General features: G+C 23.0%; 1 protein-coding gene across 1 annotated transcript in view; it reads right to left on the reverse strand.

Annotated features, from left to right (window-relative positions):
• Positions 1–799: 799 nt before the first annotated feature.
• LOC117171846 (uncharacterized protein KIAA2013 homolog) overlaps positions 800–23,196 on the reverse strand; it is a 52,098-nt gene continuing 29,701 nt past the window's right edge. Inside the window, exons 5-7 of the mRNA XM_033359480.1 lie at positions 18,117–18,344; positions 8,698–8,972; positions 800–1,186 (exon numbers count right to left, since the gene is read on the reverse strand). Of these exons, the coding sequence (XP_033215371.1) occupies positions 999–1,186; positions 8,698–8,972; positions 18,117–18,344 (691 nt within the window). The 3' untranslated portion in view covers positions 800–998. The remainder of the gene's footprint in view (positions 1,187–8,697; positions 8,973–18,116; positions 18,345–23,196) is intronic.

Here is a 23,196-nt window from a genome sequence, read left to right on the forward strand (position 1 = left end):
AATCTTCTAAAATTTTTTAAAAATCGTTGCGAACTCTTTTCAAAAATTCTCAACCTTTTGTAAAATCTTTGAAATCCTTGAATTCGTCTTAATTATAAGTCAAATATTGCTAAATATTAAATAATTATCCTTTTTCTTAATCAAATTTTTTTTAATTAAATGGGTTAAAAATGGAATAATGCAAACTCTAACAATATTTTTTATTTAATAAAAGCCTTTAATTACGAATAAATTACGAATCTGGAAATTCCTTAACTTTCAACGGATTTAGAATCGTTTTATCAAATCAATAATTCAACGGTTTTTAATACTTAAAGTACCGATCCATTAAAAAAATTATTTATTTATATTTACAGTTGATAAAATAAAACTTTTTCTTATCAAAAATTTGCAACTTTAAGCGTTTTTAATTGTTTAAATCTTCAAGTTTGCATGTTAAAATTCTTTAAATTAAAAATATAAGCTTAAAAATCTAAAATATAGAATTTTTCAGATAAAAGATTTTCGAATTACGCATTATAAACTGAATGATATAATTTAAAAAGATATCAATTCAACTAATTATTTTAAAAACTGTTGAAATCGAACTTGTACAGATTTTTCTTTTGAAAATTGGTAAAATTTCCGGTCAAGAAATAAATTCACTATCATTTCCCGGTTTCCCGGTCCACCGGCCACTCTGAAAGAATGATTAAATTAATAAATTACTCATGTTGTAATTCGTAAATTTTTTTATACTCATAGTTCATTCAGTAGAGAAGAAACGCGTTTCATTGCTCAAACGACCGAGCATCATGAGTTGTATGTCCTTAAATAATATTTATTATGACTTTAATATACTCTATAATAAATGTTGTCGGGAAAACAAAGCTCGTGGATTTGATTGCAAATAAATTACAAATCCAGTATTGCGACAATAATCGCACTTGATTCTTGTTTGTAAAAATACATATTTACATCTTATTGTTAACAGGACGAATATTTACAGTTTTTGCGAATTAAGGTTTGTTATAGCGCACTTTGTGTCGATCCTGATGACCTCGGTACTCACTGATCATTAATTTACAGAGGAAGAGATGAAACACGAGTATCAGGAAGCCTATTGTTACCCAGAAAAACGTGGGTAAACCTCCTAATTGATGGCCGTGTTTGTGTAAAGCCATTACATGATGGTCATGAGCAGGTGCTAAAATAAAAATTCAAAACATTCAGTATTTATATACCAAAAGCATTCTTTTTAAGCTATATTGAAATGAGGTTGTGTAACTATCTCAAGGATTCAGTTACAGGATGTCCAGCGATTCCTAGGAACAAAATTCAAGGTCTTTTCCAGGTTTTCTAGATCAAGAAATAAGATTTTCTAGTTCTTCTCTTTTTTTACATCAAATAATGAAATAACCGCTTTTTATACAGATAAAAGATTAAACATTTCATTTTTTTTATTGACCGACAATTTCTAAACAAAGCAGAATGATAAATAGACAAATTATTAATTTTATCAAATATAATAATTCTTTGTGAAACCTTTGGGAATATTTTGAAATATTTGTAAAGTCTTTCGAATTTTTGCAAATTTTGAAACCTTGGTTAAATCTTTGTAAATTTGTTGACATTTTTGAAATATTTAAAATCTTTGCGAAATCTTTTGAAATATTGTAAATTTTTTTTAAACACTTTGAAACCCTTAAATTCCTTGAAAGTTTTGAAATCTTTGTATATTTGTTGAAATCCTCAAGTATTTAAAATCTTTGTGAAATATTGACATTTCTGTTAAATCTTTTGAAATCTTCTACAATTTTTGTAAAATCTTTGTGAAATCTTTTGAAATCTACTCAAACTTTTGTAAAATCTTTGAAATTCTTGAATTCGTTGAAATATTTGAAATTTTCGTGACGTTTTTGTATATTTTTTGAAATTTTTGAAGTATTTGAAATCTTTGTGAAATCTTTACATTTCTGTGAAATCCTTGTGAAATCTTTGAAAAATATTTTTAAATCTTCTCAAATCTTAGTAAAATATTTTAAATCCTTGACAATGTTGTGAAATCTTTTTAAATCTTCTCGAATTTTTGTAAAATCTTTGTGAAATCTTTTAAAATCTTCTCAAAGTTTTGTAAAATCTTTGAAATATTTGAAATCTTCGGGAATTTTTGTAAATCTTTTAAAATCTTTGTACATTTGTTGAAGTTTTTAAAGTATTGAAAATCTTTGTAAAATATTGACATTTCTGTGAAATCTTCTAAATTTTTTTAAAAATCGTTGTGAACTCTTTTGAAATCTTCTCAAACTTTTGTAAAATCTTTAAAATCCTTGAATTTGTTGAAGTCTTTGAAATCTTCGTGAAGTTTTTTGAAATCTTTGTATATTTGTTGAAACTTTTGAAGCATTAGAAATCTTTGTGAAATCTTTACATTTCTGTGAAATCCTTGTGAAATCTTTTGAAATCTTCTAAAATTGTCGTAAAATCTATGAAAACTTTGAAATCTTCGGGAAATTGTTTGAAAACTTTTTATATCAGTTGAAATTTTGAAAGTATTTAAAAAATTGAAATTTCTGTAAAATCTTTTGAAATCTTCTCAAATTTTTGCAAAGTCCTTGAAATCCTTGAATTCCTTAAAATGTTTGAAATCTTCGTGATTTTTTAAAAATATTTTTAAATCTTTGTGTATTTGTTGAAAATTTTGAAGTATTTAAAACCTTTGTGAAATATTGACCTTTCTGTGAAATCTTTGTGAAATCTAATGAAATCTTCTAAAATTGTTGTCAAATCTTTGAAATCTTTAAAATCTTGGTGAAGTGTTTTGAAATCTTTATAGATTTGTTGAAACTTGTAGAGTATTTAAAATCTTGAAATTTCTGTGATATATTTGGAAAATATTTTGAAATCTTCTGAAATTTTTGTAAAATCTTTAATTTTTTAAAATATTTCTGTGAAATCTTTTAAAATCTTCTCGATTTTTCGTAAAAGTATTTTATATTTATATTACATTTTCAAAGTATTTAAAATCTTTATGAAATACTGACATTTCTGTGAAATCTTTTGAAATCTTCTACATTTTTTTCAAATATTTGTGAAATCTTTGAAATCTTCGTGAAGTTTTTGTAAATCTTTTAAAATCTTCGTATATTTGTTGAAAGTTTTAAAGTGTTTAAAAAATTTGTAAAATATTGAGATTTCTGTTAAATATTTTGAAATTTTCTACGATTTATGTAAAATCTTTGTGAAATCTTTTGAAATCTACTTAAATTTTTGTAAAATCTTGGACATCCTTGAATTCCTTGAAATATTTGAAATTTTTGTAACGTTTTTTTGAATCTTTTGAAATCTTTGTATAATTGTTGAAATTTATTGAAGTATTTAACATCTTTGTGAAATATTGACATTTCTATGAAATACTTGTGAAATCTTTTGAAATCTTCTAAAACTGTTGTAAAATCTTTGAAATTTTTGAAATCTTCGTGAATTTTTTGGAAATCTTTGTATACTAGTTGAAATTTTAAAAGTATTTAAAATTCTAAAATTCCTGCAAAATCTTTTGAAATCTTTTCAAATTTTTGTAAAATCCTTGAATTCCTTGAAATCTTTGAAATCTTCGTGAAGTTTTTTTAAATCTTTTGAAATCCATATGAAATCTTTGAAATATCTGTGGAATTTTTCTTTAATCTTTGTGAAAACTTTTGCATTTGTTTGAAATCATTGAAATATTTGAAATCTTCTTAAATTTATTGAAACATTTTGAAATTGTTTAAAATGTTAGAAATGTCCAGACATATTTACAAATGTTGTAAAATCTTTAAATCTTTTGAAATCATCAAAAAAAGGACTTGTGACATCTTTCCTAGATCTTTTGTATTTGTTTAAAATCAATGGAATATTTAAAACCTTTGTGAAATATTTTTAAATTTTGTAAACTCTTTCTTGCATCTTTTGTAATTATTTGAAATCACTGCAATATTAAAAATCTTTCTAAAATATTTTGACATTTTCTAAAAAAATGTGAACTCGTTTCAAATCTTTGAAATGTTTTGCATTTGGACGTATTTCGAAATCTTGGAAATTCTTGAAATCTTTGGAAATCCTGATGGATTCATTGAAATATTTGTGAAATCTTTTGTATTCGTTGGAAGTCATTGAAATATTTGTAAAATATTCTAAAAGTTATGAAATTATTTGTAATAATGTAATGTTTTGAAATCTTAGAAATCTGGTGATACCCCTTTTAAAAACTTTTAAACTCTTGTATTCTTTTGAAATCTTTATGAAATTTTTATGAAATCTTTGTAATCGTTGTAAAATCTTTTGATATCTTTAAAAATTTTAGTAAAATGTTTGAAGTCTTTCGAATCTTTGAAATCTTTGTGAAATGTTTTGAAATATTTTGAAAGCTTCATGAAATATTTCAAATATTTGTGAAATCTTTCATAACCTTTGTGAAATCTTTTGTGTTCGTTTTAAATGATTGAAATCTTTTGAAAATTTCTCAAATTTCTTGAAACCTTTTGAAATTGTCTAAAGTGTTTGAAATCTAATATATTGTATGTACCCTTTTTGAAATCTTTTAAATTCTTGTAATCTTTTTAAATCCTTATGAATTGTTTGCAATATTTTTTTAATTTTCTAAAATCTTTTGTATTCATTTAAAATCATTAAAATATTTGAAATCTTTGTAAATATTTTTAAATCTTCTCTTGAAAAATTCAAGGAGATTTCTAAAATTTTAGATATTGAAATTCAATAAATTAAATTCCGATTGAATAAAAATCTTTGGAAATTGAACAAAAAACAATAATCTAATAATCAAATTTGGACAAAACACTTTTAAATTTCTTCATTCAAATTTTAAAAAATGAAAATAAAATTAAGACTGCCTCCATATCCGTTCGTCTTTCTTCTTTCGTATTTTTAAATTAAAAATTTGTTTAAGCCACAAACAAAAAACATTTACAAAAAATCTAAACGGAAGAACATCTTATTTTCCTTATGGGTTGTGGCATGTTGAAAAATTTGTATTTATTGCGTCAGAGCAATCAAAACTAAACTGCAAATTCAAGTACTCAAACTAAAACTTTTTATTTTATTTTAAACTTTAATAAATGAAGATTAAAATTGTTCAATTTATTAATTTAAATACCCAATAATTTATACGTACAAAATAGAAGCTTTTGATAATTTCCAATTGAACAATTCGACTTCTGTAACAACACTGAAAACTGAACAATTTGAAACTGAATTTGTTTGAAATAGAAAACTTTGAATCGTTAAAATTTCAGTTTACTAAATTTAAACTTTGAAGTTTGTATTCCACAAAATTATTTGTAAGTGAAAGTGTTGAATTTTTCCAAGTTAGAAAACAAAATAAACAACATTTCAACCCTTCCATTCAATAAAAATCTTTGAAATAAACAAATTTCCCACTTCCAATTCAAAAGAAATTTAATACAAAAATTTCCTCCCTTCCGTTTCCGAAAAATGATTGAAAATAAAAAGTTGGCCGCTTCAACTCAATGAGAATGCTGAAAAATTTCAACTAAAATGATAAATATTTGACTAGATTCAACTTAGATAATGAATATTTAACGATAATAATTAAAGTTTTGACAAAAATGATGAATCTTCAATCAAGAAAAATTATTTCTACTAAAAAAGATGGATTTTCAACTTTAATTTTTAACAGAAAAGAAGAATCTCTAAACAAGAAGTTTAATTTTCAATCAAAAACATAATTTTCTACCGAAAAAAATCGACTTTTTAACCAAATACGTGCATTTTTAACGGAATAGGTGACGTTTTAATTAAAAAAGGAAAATTTTCATTTAAATTGTTGAATTTTGTACTGTTAAAGATCAATTTTAATATAAAAAATGGAACTGTTACATTTTTAGCAGAAAAAATTAATTTTCAAGCGAAACTGATGAATTTTCAACTAAATGATAAATCTTTAACTGAAATAGTTGAATGTTTTATCAAAAGGATGCATTTTTAACCATGAAGATTAATTTTCGACAGAAAAAGACGAATTTTCCATAAAGTACGTAAATTTCCAAACAAATAGTTGAATTTCCATAAAAACAAAAAAGAAAAAAACAAACAAACAAATAAAAACATATTCAACCAAAAATAGAATAGTTGAATTTTTCTTTTTTAAAAGCTTGTTCTTATCAAACAAAAAAAAACGGATTTTCCGCAAAATAGTTCAATTTTTTGCTGGACTAGTTAAATTTTTAGTTAAAAAGATTGATTTTCAACAAAGTAGTTACATTTTCAAATAGACGAATTTTTAGTTAAAATGATGATTCTTCAACCATAAAAATTAATTAAAAAAAAAGAGTATAACTTTTAGCCAAGCGGTTGAATTTTTCACTAAAAAAGGATGAATTTGCAAATGAAAATAAAACAAAATTTTCAATTGTAATTTATAAATATTTCTTCTTTGAAATAATACTTCAACTCTAAAAATTACTTGAAGTACTTTCTTTATCTAAAATTCGGCAGAAGGAACTTTCAAAATGTGACAAATTCTGTCCTGGAACAGGGTTTTTTTTTAAAAAATCATTCCCTATTTTTTAAATTAATCCCGATTATTCAAGTCAAGTAATAACAAAAAAAATAATAACCAAAATAAAAAAACCTAAATAAAATTTTTTTTAAATATAAAAAAATAACAAAAATTTCAACCCTTCCAAATCAAACCACCTTTCTACATTTTTTCTTTCGTCTTTTATAATTTATCATTTTTAAAAATAACAATAAAAATGTTTTGAAAACATCATCTTTTCCAATTCAGAAAGAAAAGAAAAAAAAGTTTGTCTCTTCCAATTCAGAAAAAATTGAAAACCAAAATTTAATTCCTTCCAACTCAAAAAAAAAGGTAAAAATAAAAACTGACCCTCTTACGATTCAGAAAAAAAATTGAAAGTTCCCCCTTTAACTCAATAAAAATGGAGAAAAGAAAAAATGGACCTTTCTCAGTTATAAGAAAAATTTAAAAAATTGCATCACTTCCAACTCTATAAAAATCTTAAGAATAAAAAATTTCTCTGTTTCAATTCAGAAGAAACTGAAAACCAAAATGCCCACCAGTTCAAATTGATAACAATGTTAAAAACAAAAAATGACACACTTCCGTTTTAGAAAAAAATATTGAAAACAAAGAGTTCCTTGAAAAGAAAAAATGACCTCTTCCAATAAATAAGTAAAAACAAAAAAATAAATAAAAATGCGGAAAAGAAAAAATGACCTGTTCCAATTCAGAAAAAATAAAAAAAATCTCCTCCCAACCAAATCCATAAAAATCTTAAAAATGAACAAATTTCCCTCCTCCAATACAGAAAAAATTGAAAACCAACATTTCCTCCCTTCCAACTTAAAAGAGATAATAAAAATTAAAAATTACCATTTTTCAATGCATACACAAATGAAAACCAAAATTTCCTTTCTTCCAACTCAATAAAAATCTTTAAAAATATATATAATGAAAAACAAAGTTCTTGTCTTCCAACTCAATTAAAATCTTTAAAATAAGAATTATCCTTCTTCAAATTCAAAAAATATTAAAAACCTACATTCCCTCCTTTCCCAATCGATAAAAAAGTACAAAATATAAAAAAGGTCCATCTGCCAATTTAAAAAAACTAAATCTCATTAAAATTGTTATAAATATTGAATTTGCCTCCATTCAATTCAATAAAAATGTTGAAGACAAAAAATGTCCTCTTCCAATTAGGTGAAAAATTAAATACCAAAACTTTTCCTCATTCTTTTCAAATTAGAATTGTGAAATCCAAACGATTTTTTATACATAAATCCTTTTAAGTTAAAATATTTTAATTTGCATTCACTTCAAATAAATAATTATTAAATTATTATTTATACACCAAAATTCAACACTTTCACTTACAAATAATTTTGTGGAATACAAACTTCAAAGTTTAAATTTAGTAAACTAAAATTTTAACGATTCAAAGTTTTCTATTTCAAACAAATTCAGTTTCAAATTGTTCAGTTTTCAGTGTTGTTACAGAAGTCGCATATCAAAATTGCAGAATTCTACTATTTCAGGTCAACTTTTGAATCATTTCCAGGACTTTTTAAAAAATATGTAAAACAAGCAAAAAAAGTAGTAAAATAATTATAAAAGTTTGAACAAGGAATAAAAATAAAAATTCCCAGACGCTTTTCCGAAATTACAGAACTTTTCCCGGTTTTCAAGGTTGTGGAGCAACACTGAATTTTACATATACAATTTATAATTCAAAATTAAAAGTAGTTTATAAATTTTTAATCACACATTTAAGATTTAATATTCAATAAGGCTTTTAAATTGAAATATCTCAATTTTTAACACTTAAAATAAAATATTTTGTATCGAAATTTTTCAAATGTTAATTATTTAAGTCTTCAAACGCAGATTTTAAAATTCTTTAAATTAAAATGAAGACCTAAAATAGAATATTTTAAAGTTTTTCAGAATTTGCTAAAGATTGGATAGACTTTTCTTTGAAAAATTTGTAAAATTGCCGGTAAAAAAATAAATGCAATCTTACACTAAATTAAAAAAATTTCTTCTTTTTCTTTCATCTTTTTCAATGTTTTTTTTTAGTTTGAATTTAAAAACTGAAGAGTACAAATTTGATCGTCAGAATCCTGTTTTTTTTTTTAACTTCTACTAAATTCGCAGTTAAATTTTAAATATCTTACCTTCGTCAATTGTGTGAACATGGAGAGCATTTCGAAGGTCTTGCATATGCTGATGATCCGATGTAATATAAAGAATAGCAGTCAAAGGTTTTGTCAACTTCACCGGGAAACTAGTGAAGGATTGGCTCAATGGAACCGGGGAATCGAGACATCCAGCGTCACAGGCAAAATAAACGCTATCGCTGCGATCCAAAGCGACTCCCAAAACAGCCCTATTGTCCTCATTAACAGTCACAGAAATATTGAGGTGTGTTACATTTCCATAACTTATTCGTCTGCAAAAAAATCCAAAAATACAAAAAAATCCTGAGAAAAAGCTCTGCAAAAAATCATTTTTCTTTGATTTTAAGAATAAAAATAATATTACTGATAAAGAAATAAAAAAGGATTTTAATCATTTAATAATAAAGTTAGAAGCTTATTTGAATTTAATTATTTATTTTTAAATTAATTAATTGACATTTTTTACGTGACAGCCTAAGAGAGATGCATTTTGAACCAAGAAATATCACTTTTCAATCATAAAAGATGAATTTTTAATGCAAAAGGACTAATTATACAAAAAATAGTTAAAGTTTTGGTTAAAAAGGGCGTCTTTAAGGAAATAGTAAAATTTTCAAAAAAAATGTCAAAATTTTAACAAAATAGTTGCATTTTTAAATAAATAGATGATTTTTTTACCTAAAAAAATCAAATGTCAACTAAAAGGATTAACTTTCGACCAAAAGACGAATTTACAACAAAATACATGATTTTTTAAACAAATAGTTGAATTTTCCACTCAAGAGATGTTTTAAACGAAAAATATGATACTTATATTTTCAATTTAAAAAATTACTGTTCAACAAAAGTTGAATTCTCAAAAAAACAGTTAAGTCTTCAAGTAAAAAGTTCCAGAAAAAAAAATTTTCAACCTAAAAATACTAATTTGCTACAGAAAATGTAATAGATTATATTTAGTGCCAACCCGATTTTAATATTGATTAAACCAGATTAATTTTCAACAATAAAGTTTCATTTTTTCAACAAATAACATAATTTCTTAACTACATACTTTTAAAAATGAATGTTATGTTCGTTTAAATGTTCTTTTAATAGTTTTTAGTTTATATTTTTTTCGTTTCTAAAATTGTTTAATTCAATAGTTGCATTTTCATACTTCAAAATTAAAATTTCCAACTAAAAATGGTGTAGTTAAATTTTAATTGAGGAGAATTAATTTTCAATAAAAAAAAACAAATGTTCTACAAAACAGTTGAATTTTGCACCAGTTAGATGAATTTTATACCAAATTATTTATTTTTTGAGCCGAAATGATGAATTTTCTGAAAAAAGAGTTGAATTTTCAAGAAAATAATTAAATTTTCAGTTTAAGAAAATAATTTGAGTCAAAAAACGAATTTTGAACTAAAATTATGAATCTTTAAAAAAAAATCTTTTAAGAAACTAATTGATCTTTTAACAAAGGACTTTAATTTTTAATCTAATAAAATGAGTTTTCAACGAAAAATGAAACAGTTGATATATTAACAAAAAAGATGTTAATTTAAAATAAATAACAGACTTAACAAAAAAACACGAATTTCCAACAAAATACACAAAATTTTCAACCAAAAAGTTCATTTATCCGAAAATTTGTTTAACTTTCGAGTGGAAGAAATAAAATTTGTACAAAATAGTTGAATTTGCAACCAAAAAATCTTAATTTTCGTCGAAAAAGTATATTTATGACGAGGCACTTGCATTTCGAACCAAAGAAGATGAAATTTCTATGGAAAGAAATGGATTTTCAAACCATAATCAACCAAATATTTGATTTTTTACCAAATAGATGATTTGTAACCTACAATGATGAATTTTTAACCAGGATGATTAATTTTCAATCAAAATAGGAATTTTTAAAGAAAATACATGATTTTTCAACCAAGTAGTTACATTTTCAACTGAAAGAGATAAGTTTTCAACAAAAAATATAATAATTAAATTTTCAGTTTAAAAAATTACCTATAAAAACACGAATTATCAACTAACTGAATCCAAAGACAAAAATAATTGAATTCTCAAACAATTACATGAGTTTTTAACAAAGAACTTTAATTTTTTGCCCAAGTAGACGAATTTTTAACAGAATAGTACATTTTTCAAGCTAAAAAGTCGAATTTTTTAGAAAAAAATTAAATTTTAAACCGTTAAGGAATTTACAACAAGAAAATTAATTTTCAATACAAAAGTTGAATTGTAAAATAAAATAGAGCAATTTTTAACCAAAAATTAAATTATTCAATTTTAAACCACTTGAGTTTAATTGAAAAAACATGAATTTTTAATAAATAATCTTCAACAAAATAGTTACATTTTCTAAAAAATAGTTCAATTTTTACACAAATAGCTAAATTTTCTAACAAAATAGTTCAATTTTTAAGAAAAAATATCATTTCCAACGAAATAGTAAACTCTCTACCGAATTGTTGAATTATCAAGCAAATTAAATAAATTTTCTACTAAATAGTTGAATTTTTAACAACAACCAAATTAATCCTCAACGAAACAGTTGTATTTTTAACCAAAGAGGAACAACTTTCAATCAAGAAGTTTAATTTTCTACCAAAAAAGACGAAATTTCAACCAGAAAAGATCAATTTTCAATTTAAAATATCAATTTTCGAACCAAAAATGGAATAGTCACATTTTAAGTTAAGTAAATTAATTCCTCTTAATGCTAAAAAAAAGAAAAACAATTTTTCAGTATAATAATTAAAACTTCAACCAAAGAGATGAATTTTCAAAATGAAAAAAAAAATAATTTTTAAGAAAATAGTTCAAAATTCAGCCATATAGTGGATTCTTTTACCACGAAGATTAATTTTTTACCAAAAAGATGAATTACAAATAAAATATAAGTTTATTAAACCAAATTATTTGCATTTTCAAATAAAAATGATGAATTTTTGACCACATAGTTGGATTTTTTTAACTAAAAAGATCCATTTTCAGTCCAAACTGGAATAGAAGCGAATTTTGAAAAAAATAGTTGCATTTTCAACAAATTACATAATTAAATGTTAACTAAATAGTCGAATTTTCAATCTAACGATATGCATTTCGAACCAAACATATAATGGTAGATTTTTCAACCAAATAATTAAACCTGCAAAAATTAGTTTCATTTTTTATCAAATACATAGCGCTATTTTCAACCAAGAAGATTAATTATCAATCAAAGGACGAATTTTCAATAAAAGTTTTATTTTCAACCAAAAAGGTGAATTTTCTATAAAAAAGTTGAATTTACAACACAAAAATTAGAATTTACAACAAAAAAGATAATTTAGAACTAAATATTTGAATTTTAAATTAAAAACAACCAATTTTCAACATAATGTTTAAATCGTCAAACATGAATTTTCAAAAAATGGTTGAATTTTCAACTAAAAAGATAATTTGTTAACCAAAAATTTTCTCAAATTCGAAAACTGTCTGAAGAGTTTATTTAAAAGTATTCTCATATCAAAGAAAAACTCTCTAATTAGTATCATCGGTAAGATGAACGTCCCTGATGTCATTTAAGAAAAAATATTTTTATCAAATTTTTTTTAGAAATTACAAAAAATCTTTTTATAAGAAAAAGTTTTTGAAACAAAAAACTATATTTAAAGATTAAATAATTATTTTTAAAGCTGAAAACAGTATAGTTATAAGTACAAATACTACGGTTAAATTATTTTTCGTAAATTCCTAACTTTTTTCATAAAAAATAATGTTTTTTCTTCCGCAAGACATGACTGATAATATAATTTTAATACCGGGTGGGGATTCGGCGGAACATTTCAACTAAAGCTATAAATCTTCAACTGTAATAGTTGAATTTTACACCAAAAAAATCAATTTTAAAGTAAAGAGAATCACTTTTCAACCAAAAATTAAATAATTAAATTTTTATTTTGAAAAAATGTTGAACCAAAGAGATGAAGTTTTAGCTAAAATTATGGAATATTCAACTGAAATAATAGTTACATTTTCAGTTCAAATAAATAATCATTTTCAACCAAAAAAGAAACAAATTTTCAACAGAATAGTATAATATTCGGATAAAATTCATTTTCATCCAAACAAAAAGAAGTTTTCAATAAAATAATTCATATTTCAAGCAGAGAAATGAATTTTAAAATAAAATGATGAATCTTTAACCAAAAAAAAATCACCATTAAGAAAATAGTTTAACATTCAAACCAATTACTTTTGTTTTCAACCTAAAACATTAATTTTTAACTAAAAAGATCAATTATTAAGAGGAATACTTCAATTTTTAAAGAAGAAGATTAGCTTGCAAAGGAAAAGATAATTTTTTACAGAAAAAAAAATGATTTTGAACAAAATATGTGGATTATTAATGAAATAGTGGAATTTTCAATAGAAGAAGACAAATTTTCACCAAAATTGTTGAATTTTGAACGTGAGAAGATCAATTTGCAACTAGAAATGGACATTCAAATTTTCAGTTAAAGAAATTAATTTTCAACCACAAAAATTAATAATCAACAAAAAATGCGAATTTTTACAAAGTACATAAATTTTCAAACAACAAGTTTAATTTCTGAATCAAAAATATCAATATTTAACCAACTAGTTGAACTTTCATTAAAAAAATATACATTTTCGACCAAAAATAGAATGATTAAATTTTTTGTTAAAAATCTAATTCTTAACAGAAAAAAACGGATTTGAAGCAAAATGGTTCAATTTTGTTCTACTGGAATAGATGAAAAAAATTAATTAAAAAAATTGATTTTCAACAAAGTAGTTTGAAAAAATTGAAATTGAAAAATTTGAATCGAGAGATGAATTTTCAGTTAAAATAATGAATTTTTAATCAAATAGTTAAATTTTCTAGTGAAGCAGTCGAATATTTAGTTAAAGAAAAAAGATAATTTCCAACCAAATAGTAAAATATGTAATAGTTCATATTTCAACCAAGAAATAATTTTATTTAGAATCGAAAACAGTATGATTCAAGCAAAAAATACGATTTTTCAACAAACCTTAAAATCCTCAACCAAAACTGATTAATGTTCAACCAAAGAGTTGTATTTTTAACTAAAAAATATCAAATCAAGAAGAATAATTTTCTATCAAAAAAGACTAATTTTTAACCAGAAAATATCAGTTTTCAACTTAAAATATCCATTTTCAACAAAAAATTGACATTTAAATTTTCAGTTGAAGAAATTAATTTTCAACTAAACTAATGAATTTTCAACTAAAATGATGAATGTTCAACTACAGAGATTATTTTTCTACAAAAAAGGCGGATTTTTCACAAAGTACATAAATTTTCAAACAAAAACTTTAATTTTTATATTAAAAATCTAATCTTTTAATCAACCAGGTGAATTTTTATCCAAAAAATATACATTTCCAACAAAAAATAGAATAATTAAATTTTGAGTTAAAAATATAATTCTTAAATAACAAAAAAAACGGATATACAGCAAAATAGTTACATTTTCTACAGGGATAGATAAAAATTTTTGTTAAAAAAGTTGATTTTCAACAAAGTTGTTATAATTTCAACCAGACATAAATTATCAGTTAAAATGATGAATTTTGAATCAAATAGTTAAATTTTCTAAAAAAAATAGTTGAATTTTAAGAAAAAAAAGTGCATTTCCAAATATTAACATTTCTACTGAATTGTTGAATTTTTAAGCAAAAACAAATTTTCTACAATATAATTGAATTTCCAATCAAAACAATTATTTCTTATCGAAACATGTAATAGTTAATATTTCAGCAAATGTTTCAATCCTTAACCAAAATTAATTAATTTTCAGACAACAGTTGCATTTTTATCTAAAAAGGATAAAATTCCAACCAAGAAGGTTAATTTTCTACCAAAAAGTCTAATTTTTAACTAGAAAAGATCAGTTTTCAACTTAAAATATCAATTTTCAACCAAAAATGGAAAAGTCACATTTTCAGTCAAGTAAATTAATTCTCAAAGAAAAAAATATGAATCATTAACAAAAACGAAAAGAGATTTTAAGAAAAGAACTCAACATTCAAATAAACAGTTGATGTTTTAACCAAAAAGATTATTTTCTACCAAAAAGATGAATTATAAAAAAATATGTGAAAATGAAACGAATTACTTGCATTTTCAAAAAAAAAAAAAAAAATGATGAATTTTTCAACCAAATAGTTGAATTATTAACTAAAAGAAATGAATCTTTAGCAAAACAGTTTAAAAGTTTCAACCAAGTAGTTGAATTTTTAAATAAAAAAAGATGAATTCGAAAAAGAATGTAACGAAATTTTCTGTTACAATTCAGCAATATTTTTTCTTTTAAATACGGAAACTCTCTGTCCTAAAATAAAAACGATAACTTTTATCTCAAATTCCCTGTTCCAAGTCAGGATAAATTATTAGTAAATGAATAAAACACGCTAAATCTATTTTTTGTTTTTTGTTTGTTTGAAAATGATTGTTTCGATATGTTTGAAAAAAATTGCAAAAGATTTTTCTTATAATAGAAAATAATAAACATTTAATAATAAATTATTATTTAATTAGAGTAAACTTAGATAATCTGAAAAATCTGTGAAAACACACAAAGTAGAAATAACTTTTCTACATTAAACAAATTCTTTTAAATAATGAAAACTTGAATTTTTCTGCTATCGTAAGTAAATGCCCGGTTTTTAAATTACAGGCCTCAGAGTCCCTATGTGATAAAATATAGGGACCAAGGGGTAACAAAAGGGTAACAAATTTAGGATAAATTCAGAAGATTTCGGAACAATTCAAGTTACATTCAAAATAATTCAAATGAATTGGGAAAAATGTTAAAAAATAGAACAGATTTCATTGATTTCCGTACAACTAGATTGAATTTAAAGAAATTTAAGATCAAAGAGACGAATTCAATAAAATTCATAAAAATGATAAGTGAATTTAAAAAAATCAAATGGATTAAAAACAATTTTAAGAAACTTACTTGAATTCTGTAAGTTTAAAATAAGCTTAAAAAATATAAAGTGAATTCAAAGAATTTGATGAAATGCCTAATAATTCAAGGTGAGTTTAATAATAGGCTTTCGGATCAATTAAATAAACACTTTTAAAACTTCAAAGAAATTTACTAAATTAAATACAGTTGAGTGAATTTAGGATTGAAATCAATTAAAAAAATTTAAGAGAATTCCATAAAATTTAAAAGAATTCATGGTAAATTAAAAAAAAAAAAATATCAAATCCTTTGAAATCTTTAAAATCCTACTAATTTCTAACACAAAAAGTGACTAATGACTACATAAAAATTCAAGATAAATTCAAAAGAATTCAAATAAATAGGAAGAAGATTACTAATCAAAAAAATTTGATTGATGACAATCAATTTTGAGTGAATTTAAAAAAATTAAAAGGAAATTAGAAGAATCAGATGAAATTCATAAAAAAAAATCTACCTAAATTTTAAAAGCAATCAAGTGAATTGAAAGAAGTCCGAAAACATGGAAAAACTGATTGAATTAGGTAGAATTGAGTGAATTTAGAATTCAAAAAAATGTTTAAAGGATTTCGGATAAATGAATAAGAATTCAGGGAGAATTACAAATTAATTGTAAACAATATTTAAAAAGCTTTAAAAAATTGTCGAAAACCCTACGAAATCCCTCATGTTTGGTAAAAAATTCTTTAAAATCCATTAAAATATTAAAATCCCTTAAAATTATTAAGACTCCTGAAAATCCCTTGTAATTGTTTGAATCTCTTGAAAATGCTTTGGAATCTTTTAAAATACTCTAAAATATTTCAGTCTTTGAAAGCCTTCAGATTACTGAAATAAATAAAAAAATTCTGGAAATATTTTTTAATTTCTTAAACTATTTCAAATCCTTTTAAATCCAATTAAATTACTGAAATCAATAAAAACATGTCTTTTTAATCTTTTAAAATAGTCCAAATTATTTAAAATCCTATAAAATTCTCTGCAATTTTCTAAAGCGCTTGAAAATGCCAAGGAAATTAAAAAAAAATACTTTAAAATATTTTAAATCCTTTAATAATTTTATCAACTGATACACAGGATCAAATAAATTTAAACTTTTAAAGATTAAAAAAAAATCTATTGAATATAGTAGAAAATAGTAAATTTATAGAAATTCAAGTGAATTAGAAAATTTTCAGTGAATTCATGAAGATTAAGAAAATTCGAAAGAATTCAGAGAGAATTTCAAATTTCTTCAAATCTTTACATGATGATATTTTCTAAAATCATGGAAAATGCATCAAAACAGACTGAGAGTTTTAAAATCCCTTGAAATTATTGAAATCCTCGGAAATCTTACAAAATAACGTCAAATCTTGTGAAATATTTTAAAATCTCATACGCCCTGTAAAATCATTCTATATCTGCAGAAATTCTAGAAAATTCTTTATCCTAAAATATGTCAAAAGCTTTAAAATCACTTCAAATTAATTAAATTAATAAAAAAATTCTTTGGAATTTATTAAAATTCCTTAAAATAATTCATATTAACCCTTAAAGTGCATTATGGGTTTTAGAGACCCAAAGCAATTTTCAAACTCTTATAAACCATACTTAATTCGACAAAATTGAGTAAGCAGCTGCTGAAAGTGAAGGTAAAAAAATCGTGGGGTATCACAGACCCAGTGAGCACTTACTGAGTGAAAAAGTAATTTTCGAGCACATTTTTAAAAAATTTGTTGATTTTTGCTTACTTTCTAAAGTAAGTATATCATATGAAGTGAAATAATAATTTTTTCAATTATTTCATACATTTTTTCTTTGTAGATGGCTTATAACTTACGGCAGCGCGTCATGCAAGAGCAGACTGTGGATGTGTTGAATAAAATATAATTGTTAAAATACAATTATATATGTTTCTTTTTTCCATTTCTTGTATTTTTATAGTATTGCACGTCAAAGTCCCTCAATTTTTATAATAATAAATCGATTTAAAAGCAAAAAATCTGATTCATCATTTTATCATAAAATTGAATCTTCAACTGTGCAAATAAATACCTTTTTTGAAAGCAACCATGTTGCAATATTTTTTTTAATGAAAGTAAACTATTTCAAAAGTATAGTCATAAATTTTCAGGTTAAAATATGTAAAATTGCGTAAGTTATGAATTTTTAAGTAATAAAAAAAACCCCATTTTTTCAATAATTTTTCTAAAAAACTTAAAATAAATGGTAAATGGCTATAAAATTATCTCTACCTTATGAAAGATACCTTCACCTATATCGGATAATTTTATTGTGCCAAAATTCTCAATAGGGGTTAAAAAATACATGATTAAATACACTGGGGTGTTAAACACCCACGATGCACTTTACCGTTATTTTTACCATGTTTTTCATTTAAGAAATTTAATTAATTCATTGGAAACCTACCTGAATAAATAATCTCGATGAAGATACTGGGGATCAATGTTGAATTCGAGATGCTGATTGCTGAATCGCAATCCTCCAAGGCTCAGAACAATCGCTTGTTGCACTGCCGACGGATTTCCGGTTGTAAGATGATGGCAGCCTTGTTTTTCTAAAGTTATTAACCACGCATGAACTATTTCGTTAACGGCCTCTATTGTGGACGTTTCTTTCCATAATCTTGGTGCGTCTCTGTTTGTAAAAAAATATAGACAAAAATTAGAATTAAAACTTAATTAATGAATTAATTAATTAATAACTTTGATATCTCCATGTTACAAGGGAAAAAACTCTCAATTTTTAAGTGTAAATATAAAATCAATTTTGAAACAAATTTTTTCTATTTCATAGTATCCATTGTTTAAAATAACAGAAAATTACAGCAAGGAAAATATTTTTACTAATGAAAATTGTTACCCTAATTTAAGAATTCATATATAATATTTTGTATTAACAATCAAACCGTTGTATTTTTGTTAAAAAAAATTTGCGACGTAAAACACTGAAATGTAATCCATAATTGTTAAAGGCTTATAAATCTTGTTCCAATTATTAAGATTTTTGTTTGAAAATACCATTTTTCGATGTAAAACAACAACGTAACTTAAAACAGTTCAAAAATTATTAATCGTCATTGAAATTTGGTAATTATTTTTAAACAAAATTTAATTTGCGAATAAAAACACAGACATAGTCCGAACTCGTTAAAGCTTATAAATTTTATTATTTTAAACAAAAATAATCGGATTTAAATCTCATTAATTTCTATTAAAAACAGAAATTCTAGATAAAAGACACTAACATAAGAAAAAATGGTTTAAGATTCTGAATCCTTTTTTAAAAACGTGCGCATAACCTAAAATTGTTCGAAATTTTCTATTAATAGTACCGATTTCCAATATAAAAAAAATCTTATAATTTTTTGAAATTTTGAAATTCAACGATTTTTGTTTAGAATAATTTATTTTTCGTTAAAAAGCATGAATAAAAATTTAAATTGTTCCAAAATTGTAAATGTTCTTAAAAAATATAATGATTTTTTACTATAAATATAGATTTCCAGCGTAAACCGTCAAAAAACAAATTTTTTACAAAAATTCCGAATTTCATGACTGAATGATAATCTGAAAAATCTTATAATTGTTTTTTTTTTACAAGTGCCAATTTTCGACGAAAATCACTAATATAAAATAACGAAAAATTGTTTCAAATTGTTCATCTTTCAAATTCAACGATTTTTGTTCAAAATAGCCGTCAACATAACCTACAATTGTTAAAAACTTCTAACCTTCTTTAAAATCTAAAATTTTTTTTTTACTTAAAATACCCATTTCCAGTGTAAACGACAAAAACAAAAATTGTAAAAAAATCCAAATTTAATAACTGAATGAGAATCTTAATAAAAATTATAATCTACAAAATTTAATATTTTTTTATTACAAATTCCAATTTTCAACGAAAAGCACTAACATAAAATAACAAAAAAATGTTTTAAATTAAAAATATTCTTTGAAAATAAACGATTTTTGTTTTAAGTAACCCATTTTTGTAACTAAAAATACCAATTTTCGATGTCAAACTACAACATAACCTAAAATTGTCAAAAGTTGAGAATTCTCTTTTTGAAATGTTAGAAATATCAATTTTTTAAATAAAAAATAACAATTTTGTACGAAAAAGATTAAAATAGAGTCCAAAATTGTTCAAATATTCTAAATTTTTGTAAAATTATAATTATTTTTGTTATAAAATACCAAAAATTGTTCAAAAACTATTAATGTTCTTTGAAATCAAATCACTCTTTTACTAAAAATACCAATTTCCGATGAGAACGCCAAACAACCAAAAATTGTTTTTAAAGAATCCAAATTTAATAAGTGAATAAGAATCTAAATAAGAATTATAATCTAAAAAATTCAATATTTTTTATTACAAATACCAATTTTCAACGAAAAGCACTAACATAAAATAAGAAAAAAATTTTTCAAATTAAAAATGTTCTTTGAAAAGAAACGATTTTTGTTTTAAATAATCCATTTTTGTAACCAAAAATACCAATTTCCGATGTCAAACTACAACATAACCTAAAATTGTCAAAAGTTGAGAGTTCTCTTTTTGAAATGATAGAAATATCAATTTTTTAAATAAAAAATAACAATTTGGTACGAAAAAGAGTAAAATATAGTAACATTCTTGGATGAAAAAACTTATTTAATATAAGACAAAATGGTTTAAGTTTGTAAATCCTATTTTAAAACGTGAGCATAACCTAAAATTATTCAAAACATTTGATTAAAAGTACTGATTTCAGATATAAAAAAAATCTTATAATTTTTTTTTTATTACAAATGCCAATTTTCGACAAAAAACTCTAAGATAACACACCAAAAAATAGTTCCAAATTGTAAACTATCTCTGAAATAGAAATATTTGTGTTTAAAATCATTTATTATCGGTGAAAAACGTGAATATGAATTTGAATTGTTCCAGAATTGTAAATCTTCTTAAAAATAAAATTACTTTTTACTAACAATACCTATTTCCGGTGCAGAAGGTAAAAAAAAGACATCTTACAAAAATTTAGAATTTAATGACTGAATCGTAATTTGAAAAATTTTATACATTTCTTTATTACAAACACGAATTTTCGAATTTTTATTTGAAATAACCGTTTTTTTTCAATAAAGAACTTTAAATGTAAAACACAAACATAACCTAAAATAATTCAAATTTATGCATTTGAGAAATATAAATTTGTTAAATAAAAAAATATCAATTTTCGACGAATGGAACCAAAATATCGTCCAAAATTGCCAAAAGATTCAAAACCTTGGTGAAATAATGATTATTATTTTGTTTGAAAATACAAATTTTAGATATAAAACAACAAAAAAAAACCTAAAATTGTTGACAAATTATGAACCTGCTTTGAAATATAATGATTTTTTAAGAAAAATTTAAATTTCCGAAAAAAATTACAATCCGAAATTTGTCACGCCTATAAATTTTATTATTTGGAATTAAAATAATTGGATTCTCATCTAATTATTTTCGTTTGAAAATACCAATTTCAGATAAAACACCAACATAACCTAGAGTTGTTGGAAATTATAAATATTCTTTGGAATCGAATATTTCTTTATATAACATACCGAAAATTCCGACGAAAAACACATTTTCAAAACGTAATGATATTAAGCAATATTGAAGTTTGACTGCATGCCTAGCAGATACTTATGCATCTTCAATAAAAACAAAAAAATTAAACAAATAGTTCAATTTTCAACTCAGAAGATAAATTTTCTACCAAGAAAAGGAAAATTTCAAACAAAATGGATTAATTTTCAAATAAAAAGATAATTTGCAACAGAAAATACAATAGCTTAAATTTCATTTTAAAAGAAATAAGTTTTAAACAAAATAAATTGTGAAAGAAATAGTTAAATCTTCAACCAAAAAATTTAAATTTCTATAAAAAAATATCGGTAAAAAATCTAATGTTTAAATTTTTAGCTAAACAAATTAATTTGCAATAAAAAAAACTTATATTCAACTAAGGAAACGAAATCTAAAAAAAATATTAAGTTTCTACCAAAAAATAATAACTTTTAACAATATTAATGAAGTTTCAAACAATTAATTTTAGTTTTAATTGCATTTTCAACCAAAACGGTTAATTTTCTGGCAAAAAAGTCAAAGTTTCAAAGAAATAGATAAATTTTCAACTACAAAAGATACATTTTCATCCAGAAATAGAATAGTTTCATTTTCAAATGGAGAAATAAGTTTTTTTCAAATTCAACGAAATAGTTAATTTTTTAACCAAACAAATGAATTTTCTACCATTAGGATAAAAATGATAAATTTTTAGTACAAAAAAACTAATTTTCAATTAAATAAAAAAACTAATTTTTAACCAAATAAATTAATTTTCTATCAAAAAAGAATAATTTTTAAGAAAATATTAGTCACCAAGAAGATTAATATTCTACCACAAAAGACAAAGTTTAAAAAAAGTACAGAAATTTTCGAACAAATACTTGAATTTTTAACTGGAAAAGATTGATGCAAAAAGGTAAATTAGTCACAAGGAGATTAATTTTCTACCACAAAAGACACAATTTTAACAAAATACAGAAATTTTCACCCAAATAATTGAATTTTCAGTTAAAAACTAATTTCAAAAAATGATAATAAAATAGTTAAATTTCGAATAAGAAAAAACAACAGATTTTTCAACTAAAGCGATGAAACTTCATTAACAAAAAAATTAATTTTTAACAACGTAGTTCCACTTTCAAGAAAGTAATTGAATTTTGAACAAAAAAGATAAGTTTTCAACTCAAATAGTTGAATTTTTAACAATGCAAATATAATTATTTTTCACTAAAAAAGTCACATTGTTAAACAAAGTTTTAATAACTGAATTTTAGGTTCGAAAAATTAAACATTATTGAAAAATTAAAAACTATAGAACATTCAATTGGAAGAAGTTCATTTTACAGTTAAAAAAATTACATTCAAAAAAAAAAATACATTAAAAAAAAAACTAATTTTCAAAAAAATAGTTACATCTTCAAACAAAGTGATGATTTTTCAACTAAAATTGTCAATCTTTAACTGGAATATTTGCATTTTAAACCAACTAGATGAATTTAAAACCATTAAGATTAATTTCTACCAAAAAAGATAAATTTTAAACTAAAATAGATCATTTTTTAACCAAAAATTAAATAATTACATTTTTAGCCCAAAAAAACAAATATTCAACCAAAGAAATTAAGCTTTAACTAAAATTATGGAATACAAAACTGGAATAATAGTTACATTTTCAGTTCAAATAAATAATTATTATAAACCAAACAAAAAAATCAACAGAATAGTTAAATGTTCAAAAAAATTCTTTTTCATCCAAAGAAAAAAGAAATTTTCAATAAAATAGCTCATATTTCAACCAGAAAAATGGATTTTTAATTAAAATTATGAATCTTCAACCACAACAATTTTACTGTTAATAAAAGATTTTATCTTTCAAACCAAGAAA

The sequence above is a fragment of the Belonocnema kinseyi genome, chromosome 4 (assembly GCF_010883055.1).
Source record: "Belonocnema kinseyi isolate 2016_QV_RU_SX_M_011 chromosome 4, B_treatae_v1, whole genome shotgun sequence".
In the NCBI taxonomy this organism is placed as follows: domain Eukaryota; kingdom Metazoa; phylum Arthropoda; class Insecta; order Hymenoptera; family Cynipidae; genus Belonocnema; species Belonocnema kinseyi.